This window comes from Limulus polyphemus, unplaced genomic scaffold (genome assembly GCF_000517525.1).
Source record: "Limulus polyphemus unplaced genomic scaffold, Limulus_polyphemus-2.1.2 Scaffold2180, whole genome shotgun sequence".
NCBI classification, from domain to species: Eukaryota; Metazoa; Arthropoda; class Merostomata; order Xiphosura; family Limulidae; genus Limulus; species Limulus polyphemus.
Genome location: NW_013667790.1, coordinates 93,014 through 104,476, shown reverse-complemented (window position 1 = coordinate 104,476; position 11,463 = coordinate 93,014). Strand labels below are relative to the sequence as shown.

Here is an 11,463-nt window from a genome sequence, read left to right as displayed (position 1 = left end):
ATACTTTTCATTATGATATAGGTCTAGCTTATTGATCTTTGGTTAACTTGTGTTCAGAGTTACTGATGAGGAGTGGAATTCTCCTCAACTAGTACAACCCAATAACACACGTTGATCAAAGTGTAGATTGAACTGGACCTCCCTTGAACTTAGACTTCAACATTAAACAATTCTTGGAATACTTAGTTTATTTATTAATTTATTTGTCTTTATTTCTTGAAGGTCATGACATAATTTTTACACATTTATCCAGAGTAGATCAAATATACTTTATAACATCTGAAGAAATTGTGCCTTTTTGACATTTTCATCAACATTCTGTGAAGTTTTGAACATATAATGTTGTAACATTTCTTTACACAGTTTCTAAAATAGAAACTGCTTAAAAGTCTATTCTTCTAAGTCTATACTTCATTGAAATATTAAATTGTTATTAAAAGTTTATCAGTAAAACTTTCAGTAGACATTGGAAGCAGGTTTTACACAAATAGCTTACTTTTATCCTTATGATTGACTTAAACTTCAAACATTTAGGTATGAATTGTGTTGCTTCTACATATAAAGCTATTATAAAAATATTTAAAATCCATTAGATAGTACCAAGTCTAAAAGTAGAAAATTGCAAGAATTAAGAAAATACTTTTTCTACACTTGTTTTTGAAAACTGTCCACACCGTAATATTCTGTTATTGAAAGTAATTCTACATTAGAATACCATCACAGGCATATAATCATGCTAAATACATTAGAATAGATAATGTAATGGGTTATTCAGAATATTACAAACTCTATGTTCCAAATAATTTAAAAAAGGCTTTTCTTATACTAATTAGTTAATCACATTTAAGTCTTTATTGAAAGTAAAGTTTTCCACAGGAGCCATATGGTTTTGTGGGTGATTTTGGTTTTGATATTACTTTTGCATAATATTTTTTCATCTAAAAATGAAATACCAAGTATTTTACCCCTAATCTATAGATATAAATAAATGATGAGAAACTCAAATTATGTAACTTAGCATTTACTAAAGAACAACCTTGTGAGAGATTATTTTGACTTCTGTTTGTTGTTCAATAACAGAAAGTATATTTTGTTTTTGTCATTGATGTTATTTTGTTTGTTTTACAGACCTATGATAATTATGTTGTACCATTTGATTTTGATATGTATTGTAACATTTTTGTTTTTCTCAGGACTCAGTCATCTGGTTCCATGATTCCCACAACTCCTGCTTTAAGCAAAAGTTCAACATATGAAAAGCTTTCTTCAGAAAACAAGCCAGTTTCATACAGTCCTGAGCCAGCAGCTGGTGGTTCTAGAAAAAACCAAAATATGCAATCTGCATTCCTAAGTGGTAATATTAAGACCCCTTCCAAGTTGAAAACAAGTTTTCAAACTTCAAGTATGAATTCCAGTGATGAAGTTACTCATCAACAAATTGTCACTGAAGGTACTAAAGTCAAGAGTACTTCCGGAGGTTCTTTTTTACGTAGACTTAGCAGACAACAGACTACTAACTTACCTATTTGTAAAGGAGGAGAAGAACAGACTGGAAATGTTGGAGAAAAGTCAGTGAAAAGTCCATTTTACAGTCCACCTAATTCTCCACATCACTCACGCAGTCTGGGAGTTTCTCTTCTTCCCACTCGTGTAGGGAGGAAAGTATCCGACATTGACCAACGACATCAGGGGTTTTCATCTCATAGTGACTCAACAGCTGGTCCAACCTCAGCTGTCGTCCCTCCCTTCAATTATATTCCATCCCCTACTCGTGTGGCTCAGCAAAGATCTGTTCCTGAAAAAATACAGCAAAACTCAAACACAACAAAGAAAGTAACTTCTCAGAAAAACTCTGTTTTGAATGTTGAAAAAGAGCCAGTAGTGGGAGACAAGTGTCGTATTGTTACTGCGGTGTGAAATTAAACTGTACATATATTTATGTGATAAGATGTTGACTTTAACCTATAATGTAGACTTAACTGTTCAATGAAACTTAAATGAAACTCTTTCAAGGTTAGATTAAGAACATACAGCTGATGCCGAAAAGTATAAATAACTACAAACACTTAAGAGGAGGGGTTTTGTTATTCTCTGAAGCTCTTAGAGTAAGAACTAATATAACTTAAATTTTCAAGTTGGCTTCCAGTTTTGAGTGTTGAGCATGTAGCCAACAAACAAGGCTAAAGCCAAGGTATTTAGTTCTTGAAACTTAAGGCACAGTTCATTATAACAAAAATGGTGGTATGTGGCTAGTTATTTATTCCCGTGTTTGTATTTTATGTAAAGTAATCCAGTAATACTCGTGTGTTTTGTCAACAGAGTGAATGGTCTCTATTTTATGATGGTAAAATAAGTAAACTCTAAATTGCTTTTTTTGTACGTAAGTGTGTTAATCGCTGTTAAAAAACAATGAAATCCAATATGCAGCTTTTTTAACAGTAGGATTTGCTTGTTATGAAATTGAACATCCACACGAGTTACAGACAGACAGGCAACTCACTTTTTTCAAGAGGTTGTTTTCATTTTGTATACATGTACATTATAAACAGTATTTTATGCTGTGCTTGCTGCTTATAGAAAGTGTACAAAATAAAAATCTACTTTTTTCTTAGGTAAGTGTTTGCAAAGATATCAAAATATAGGTAGGAACCAAACTGATTATTTAATTAGAAAATTTGTATTGTATGGTGATTTTTTGGAACCCCTTTAACTTTCTTAATGTTGAGATTATTTTATTCCTACATTTCAAAGGTATTAAAACATTGAGTTTTTGTGGCTTTTTCTTGATAGAAAAATCAAACTATTTCATTTGTTGATTTTTTGTTTATTTGATAATTTGCCGTATTTTACACGAAATATATCAAAAAATTTCAAATTTGTTAAATTGAAACCTGTTTAAAATATTGTGCTTGACTTAATGAAGTAAATAGCTAAACAGCAGGGAATTTAGGGTTTATAAAAAAAAGTATTGCAATTAGTAGGATCTTGTAGTTTATGTTTGGTAAGTTGAGGAGTTTAATATTTTATTTGGTGTATTCAGCCTTCTGTCACTTTGGTTGTCCTATAAAACTGGATTGTTTCTAGTCAACATTTGTATGGAAATTCTTGTTTTCGTGTGTTACCATCTTCCCTTTTATCTACTAAGTTTATTTTTAAATAGAACATTTATAGATTGAAGAGTTAAAATTTGGCATTTTTGACTACACATTGGTAAAATCATTCCATTCACTGAGATTACGTCTTGCTCAAGATAACATATTTTTCATGCTTTCTAACTGTTTAATTAATATGAAGCTTTGTTCTTATTTTGCTGTGTTTTATGTTTTACAGTTATAAGCATGTTGTATGTTGTGGTACTTATTTTTGAAATGTTAAAAATGAGACGCATTTCATTTCCTTATTCTGTTATTTTTTCACTTGGACATTATTTTCAAACTCTTGTATGAAAACAGAAGACATGAGGATGGTAAATGTTAAATTAACAAAGTTTATGAAATCAATACTAGTGCCTTCGTTTTATTATTTCAAATTTATTTGTACCTTCTGAATATTTTTGTTTTACAATAAATATATATTATAGTTGTAGTGCTAGTTTCCCAAAAATAGATCAGGCACGTACTTAACATTATTTTTGTAGTTGGTTCATTCAGAATGTCAAATTTAAATATTTTCTTTCCTTCACTAAAAGCCACTGTACATCCAAAGGTATGGGGAAAAATAAAGGAGAGAATATTAAATGTTCTGGAAGATGTTGCATTTCTGTCTATTATACATGAATTTTATACTGCAGAGGGAATCCTGATTTCTCATATTTGATTTTTCTTGAAATAAAAGATCTAGGTAATGCTCGTGTACAGAGTTTATATATATATGACCCATTACACCATTCCCCAGGGCACTGTTATATCCCATAAAATCCTATATGGAACCCCCCAAAGCATTTCAGTTTTTACCCTCCACTCTGATAATAATAATAATTGCCAGAAGAAAATCCCCAGCAATCAGAAAATTAACTTGGAAATATAATAATTAATAAAAACAGATTAAAAATCCTTGATGGTCTGGGGCATGACGTAAGAAATCATGTATGTAAAGCCTTACAACTATAGTATTCTGCAGTTTGTTAAATATTTTTAACTTGTATTCCTTGTTGTGATTTTTCTCTCTCTTAGGGCTCAAAAAGTGTAAGTATTTAATTTGGAAAGTTTGAAATGTGTTGTATATTATTCTTCAGAAGTAAAAATTTTGTATATGCCAAACAATTGTGTAATAGAACTAGAGCAGAAACATGTTGATGTAGTTGTATCCTTTGTGCAACTAACAGAAATATGTGAGTTCTCTTTAAAATTGGAACTTAACAATTTGACTATATCTGAATATTTCAGATCATAATTATTTTTTTTGTGTGTGAATATCACCATAAGACTTGAAAATTACATGTTTGTGATATGTGTTATCATAAAATGCTGTTGGCTTGATTGTGTATTAGACAAAACACTATTAAAAGTATGTATGTCTATCACTGCTGGTAAATTTTGAGATTAGAAAACCATTTTTCCCACCTTTTATGGTAAAATATGTATCACTACAGTGCTTTTAAACAAAGTACAACTTTTCTAACGTATATTATTCCATGGATACTTTTAAATCATATAACGTGTAGGAAAAAATATGCCTTAGTTTTGGTACACAGTATTAAGGTGTGCCCTTATTGAAACATTCACGAATGTAAGCCATCACTACTGGCCGGAAATACTAGACACATTAATTACAAAAAAAAAAACTTTCTCCAGTGACATTATTCCTTATAACGTCACCAGCTTTTGAGTATGTATTTTTTTTCCCAGACTCGTAATTTCATGTAGACATGTCCAGGTAAACAGGTAGCATGAACTTTTGGAACATGATTGAGAAGTTCCAAACTTACAAGTTAATAGTCTAGTGCATACCTCATTAATATTAAACCGAAAAGGAAACTTGGAACCGTGGCCACATTAGATATATATATTTGTATGTATATGATCTATCAAAACTTTGGTTTACTACTGCTTTGCCTACATAACTAATCATGTCAATAAAATCTTCAAAATTATTGTGTTTGCTGTCTTTTGAGTGGGTTACAAATGTTGAAATGGATTTTGTGTATCAGATTGTTATACAAGTTTATTTTTGTGCGGGAAAGCAAACATACTATGACGTATTTCAATTCCTTTAGGATTTTTCCTCCCTTTATACATAAATATACTTAGTGCGTTTTACTGTATGTAACCAGGAGTGAAGTATTATACATGTAATTGCCTCGTATATCAATCAAACTTTAAAATGAAATAAGGTATTTGCATTTTAACACTGCTATTGCTGTATACGTTTTTAAAATTTCTCCCACCTATATCAGTGTTTGAAAGATATTTAACTGTTTAACTAGTAAATCCAAACTACTTCGTGAAGAAATATTGAGTGCTAGTCTGATAGCTTGATTGAGATATCTATTTTCTGAATTGTGCCACTCTGTGTTCTAATCAGTTTGTATCTATTTGAAACAATCTATACTACCTTTAATAAATAAAGAGAAAGAACAAAATAAATTTACTCGAGGTCAGTTATTGTACATCATCCCAGAAAACTGACATGAACCAGTCAGCGTTTCAATGAATGCAAACAAGTCGAATTTAAGTTATAGAAATTATCTTTTAAGTATTTTCTCTCTGTGGTTTTTAACCAATATCGTTCCTTTTAATTTTAATGCTGTATAAGTAAACCATTTTTTTGCCTGTAAGCCGAAATGACCAGAACTTATAATTTATAAGAAATTCATGTTTGTAGCGCCACCTCGTGGCAAAATTGTTTTATTGCATATTTTTAATAGTTAAATTGACTTATTATTGTTTTTAAAATTGAAATATCGATTATAAACTCTAAAAAACATAGAGTAGGCCTAATACTAGTGTTTTATGGAAAGTACAATTAATCATAATAGTTGTTATAAAAACAAGTTAACTGCAGATGTTTTTTAACATTTCTCTTGATTTGTAAATTGCAGCTCAAAATCGGTATTTACATAACATTCAGATTCCTTTTATTTCGAGCTGCAATGAACAGATTAAGGGGAATGTGAAAGATACTGCGGTTAACTTGTTTTTTGACAATTTTTAGGCCTATTGATATTCCAATATTTCGCTGGTTTTCAACGTTTAAGCCGTAATTAAATAATGCCTTACCAATGTAGAAAATAACGTTCACACCATAACAATTATAGTAACATGTGGCTTATATAAATAGTGTTTTGACCGTTACTGTGTTTGTTGTATTCCACCTGGAAAAGCATCATTGGCAATGGATATGGCTGACGTTGAAATATTATATAATCTTCTTCTTAAGGGACTGAATAAAGAATATAATGTTAAATATCTAATATACTTGATACTAATGTCTTATGACAAGTATAATTAAATACTAGAGAGAAAACTTTATGTAAAGACAGTGTTGTGTATTTAAAACAGTTAAGTGACCTGCGTAGGCTACTCGCGTAAGAGGTTAGGCACGTAGAGTTGTGAACGAAGTTGATGGCCGTGTGGGGCGTCTCAGTGACTGCGAGGTTAAGCCTATTACACAATACTGATACTCACCAAACACCTCTGATCCAAAATACACTCAGGTGAATGGTGTGATAAAAAATGACAAACCGCTCGACTTATCTAGCAAGAGATACCAGATCCAGCAACGCATTCAAATCCTGGGTATCGGGGTAAGTATTAAATTCAACAGGATGACGACATTCTAAGTGTTTACACACAAATGAAGAAATTCAAACAAAACACTGCTGTCTGAGATGAGGAATGATGGATCCATTCTCCAAATACCTTTCTCTTTGCAATGTATAGTGATATCTACATCCACTGCTCTCTTAAGCATATGGTGACGTCTTTCGTAATTCCATACTCCAAATTTAATTTTTGCATAATTTAAAGAAGTTGAAAAAGCTTCTCACATTGCTCTTTTACTCAAATAGACATGGGATATTTCGTTTAACAAAAACATTTAGTAAAAGAAATGAAATCTTCAAATAATTGAAAATTGTGATTAAGTATTTGTCTTTATATATTTAAGTCTGTTTTATAACATGTAAATAGAATCGTAAATCTTGTTCTTTACTAGCATAAACTTATCAAAAGTTCAAGACACTTTTACACTGTTGTATTGAAGCCACTTTAGTTATTTCGTTTTCTTTCATTTGATAGGTTTGTTTTTGTTAAAAGTTGCGAAAAGTTACACGAAGGCTATCTGCGTTAGCTGTCCCTAATTTAAAAGTGATAGACTAGAGGGAAGGCAGCTAATCAACACTACTCCTGCCAACGATGTGCTATTTATACTACTATTTAAACGTTTTTAAATATGACACATAAATGTAAGATGTTAAATAATTTTATACCTGAGCATGTTCGGAAAGAAAGACCTTCCTTCGCCATTTTAGAAAAAAATGTCCGTCTTCCAGAATTGCTCTTGTTATTTTTTTTTATTTTGTGACTTATATATATATATTATTATACGCGATTTCTTAAAAACATAAATGTAAAATGTCATTCACTTATCCAATCTATTTTCTTTCTCCATACCGTAAAATCTATGGGCTTCACATCAGCTGAGTTGGAAGCAGGAACTCCATCAAATTGATTTTGTTCTTTAATTGAATCTCACGCAAAGATACACGAGGGCTATCTGCACTAGCCGTCTCTAATTTTGGAACGATAGATTAGAGGGAAGACAGCTACTCTTGTGCTATCTTGTCAGACCGAATATTGGGATTTGATCAACGCTCTTATAACACAGCCCCAAAGTTTTTTTAATGCAACGTGCACGAGCCACAAACCTCATATTAAAAGTCTGGCAATCTAACCACTGGGCCTAGTTCGGACACTATCAAATTGGAGACAGTCAATTGAATTCTTTGAAGCTTTGTATGTAAATAGGACATTGAAAATTAACATTTCAAACACCAGATGGCGCAAGGAACAAAGTTAGTGAACCACAATTACTAATCTTGATTTCTATACTGAACTGGATTGAGAATTGACCCTTTCACGTGAAACCAGCGGAAGTTATAAAGTATTCATCTTGTTGGTCTCTTGTACTTGCAGTTGCTAAGACGTAATTAAATACGTAGAGTTTACCAGTTGCATCCTGTATCTAATGTACAAATGTCAATGTTTATTGAATGGAATTGTAACAATAGACTCAGAAGTGGTTGATTCACGGATAAGTTTTTGTTGTTGTTGTTATTTTCCCAGTAAATAAATTAATATGAATTGATTTTCCACTGCTAATAAATTACATTGTTAGATATAGTAACTTAGGCCTAATGACAGTAAAGTTATTTAATTGAGGTTGACTTTGACTTTTGAGCACATATAACTTTCGTTTTTAAGCTCGTAGTTTTAGTTTTATTTTGATAGAGTAGTAGTTATTTCAATTGATTTTCAAGTTTCATGCAACTTTCTGTAGAGACAACCCGAACTGTCGAAAACAAAAAGAGAGACAAGTGGTATTCAACAAAATTGTGCAGTGCATTTTGAAAAATAATGTTTTAATAGAACAGGTAAAAATGTTTGTCTGAGAGATAATACTTTGTTTACTGTATTTTCGTTTCCAGGGCACATACAAAAGATATATTATCATTTGTTACGTCTCTGGTCGTTAGTTAATTTTTCGTAAATTTCGTTCCGACGAAACTTTAGCGACACAAGTCCTTTCTTAATTAAAACTGGTTTATTCTTTTTGAATACAACTTTGCAATACACTTAATTTCCACAGTCGCGCTATAACAAACGCTATAATTCACAACGAACGTCTCACGTGCTCAACTCAACAATACTCTGTCCGCAGTTCAATTTACATATTGTTCCCGTCGCTTCTTGGCCGGTCTTATATATACAAGACTACCCCATATCTAGTAGTCTCCCGACGCTTCATGAACGTTCTAGAAGCGCGTGGCGTGTTACTAGAGTCACGTGACCTCCGCTGTCGTAACACTGCCCCTTCCTTAGTATTGTTCGGCCCGAACAATAGCCACTTACATTAAACCAATAAACAATTAACAATAACTTAATTAAATGTACAGAATTTGCAAACACAAAATTACAATTCAACAAAGGCTTTTAATTTTACGGGACGTATCTTCTTCCGTACTGGCCTCCGTCTCGTTGGCTTCTGCTTCATGTGGGGTTCATCTGCTTCATCAGGAAATGTCCTATCATCGGTAATAGTCACATCAGTGGTAGTAACTTCATCAAGGGCTTCACTGTTTCCCTTCTCAAAACTGAGTAGAGTTTCTTCTTTGACAGTGGCTTCTTCAGGTGGCACGTCTTCAGCAGCGTCATTTGTTCTGTTGTTCACTTCGTTCCAACTGAAATGTCATGGACTGTGATAACGCCAAAGCCTGTTGGCATGCACCACTTTTGGCTTACCTCGCGGACCACATTTTATCCAGAAAGTCACGTCTGAGAAACGATCCACTATGTCATATGGGCCTTCCCATGGAGAAGACAACTTAGGAGACTTCCCTTTGGTCTTCCTGGGATTATACAACCACATCTTGTCTCCTGGTACAAAGCTGACTTCAGTAGATCTCTTATCATAAGTTAACTTCATCGAATCAGCAGACGTTTTCAAGTTTGAATGCACTTGATGGTGAATATCATCCATCCTCACACATTCTCAGGCAACTCTTCATAAGGTGGGCGTCCTGTTAACAGATCCACTGGCAACCGAAGTTCCCGACCAAACATTAACTTTGCTGGAGTGTATCCAGTGGCTTCATGCTCTGAGTTAATATCTATACCTGGTTCCATTTCACCATCATCAACTCCTTCAGTCACTTTGACTTCAGCTTGATGACACCTAATTAGTTCAACCTCTCTTTTAACAGTTACCAGAACTTGGCCTTTGTTGTTCCCAAACGTCATTTTATCAAAATTAATTACAGACTTCCTCGGTAGTAAGTAGTCCAATCCTAATATGCATTCGTCTTCACTGTCAGCCAAGTATACTTTGTGTCTGTCCTTTATGCCCATGAGCTCAATAGTTACCCACACTGGTCCCCACAACCTTGCAGAATGTCCTGTCACACCACAAAGCTTCTGTATGGCTTCTGGTACTCCTTCGTGTTCTAACTCCTTGATGCTCACAAGGGTTTGCTGAGACGCAGAATCTATGACAAAGTTGCACCTTTGGCCATCCAGCTTTCCTGTCACATGGACACTGTGTGTGCTTGGCATTTTACACCTAGCTGTTGGGACTTTCACGATGGGGGTTGGTGAGTGTCCCTCAACACCAACCACTACTGGTCTCCTTGAGGCTGACTTGTTGGTAATATTCTTCTTACACTGGCTTCTCATATGTCCTTGCTTTCCACAGTTCCAACAACCTTTCTGGGTAGCAGCCTTTCCTGCCATGGCATCTTCCCTGTGTTAAGCTGCTGGTATTGAGCTCTCTTGTGCCCAGGTTTGTTACAGTGCCAGCAAAGTCCCTCAAACTTCTCTGAAAGCTGACCTTTTCTGGCCTTGAATCCTGATGGCTATACCAACCTTGGTACCTCTGTGCTGGACTTAATGTAGGATTCAAATTCAAGAGCTCTGGCCATTGCATCCTGTATAGTAGAGGGGTGTGCTTGCTTCACTTGTATCTTTAGTTGTGGACTGTCCAAGGCATCTACGAACTGATCCCTCAGCAACAACTTGAGGAGATCGGGTGGTTGCAGTTGGGTAGGCCTTGTGTGCCATGCTATCCAAGGCCTGTGCCAGCTCTTGCAGGCTCTCCCATTTAGCACGGACTCTCGTCCTAAACCTAGCCCTGTAGACTTCTGACTGATTTTGGGTTCCGTACCCGAGTTCTAGAGCCACTACCAGTGCTCTATAGTTGTATCTGTCGTCTGCTGACAACTGTCCAAGTATTTCTAGTGGTTGTCCCTTCAAGCTCGTTGCCAGATATATTGCTTTCTGCTCCTCTGTTCACCCATTCATTTCTGCCAGGAGCTCAAATTATGCTCTATATGCTTCCCACGGTGCCTTCCCATCGAATTCCTGTGGCTTCCTTTGTACTGGATCACTCCTATTACTGACATTCATATCTGGGATGTGACTTCTAACAGGACTGAATATGTCTGCATTAGGCTTTAGTTGCGGGCTGGAAGGGGCTTGCCATTGTCTGGGGCTGATTAAGTCGATGGTTAATGTATCCTCCTTGTGTAAAAGACATTAAATCATCCTTTAATGTATCTAATTCGCTTTTAAATTTACTAATGTTTTCCATTTGTACTTCTTGTTCCAGTTGCCACTGGTGTAGTCTCTCTTCTTATTTGTGTTCTTTCTCCTCCAATAGCTGTTGTAATCTCTCTTCTTGTTTCTTTTCTTTCCCCTCGAACAACTGCTGTAATCTCTCATCTTGTTTATTTTCTTTTTCCTCCAACAA

The 11,463-nt window shown here is 34.3% G+C and overlaps 1 protein-coding gene across 3 annotated transcripts in view; it reads left to right on the top strand.

The window, feature by feature from the left end:
- LOC106466181 (adenomatous polyposis coli protein-like) overlaps positions 1-5,092 on the top strand; it is a 95,095-nt gene extending 90,003 nt beyond the window's left edge. For all 3 annotated transcript variants that reach the window (XM_022394144.1, XM_022394143.1, XM_022394145.1), the window contains one exon: positions 1,194-5,092. In XM_022394144.1, coding sequence (XP_022249852.1) covers positions 1,194-1,917 — 724 coding nt within the window. In that variant the 3' untranslated portion in view covers positions 1,918-5,092. The remainder of the gene's footprint in view (positions 1-1,193) is intronic.
- Positions 5,093-11,463: the final 6,371 nt, after the last annotated feature.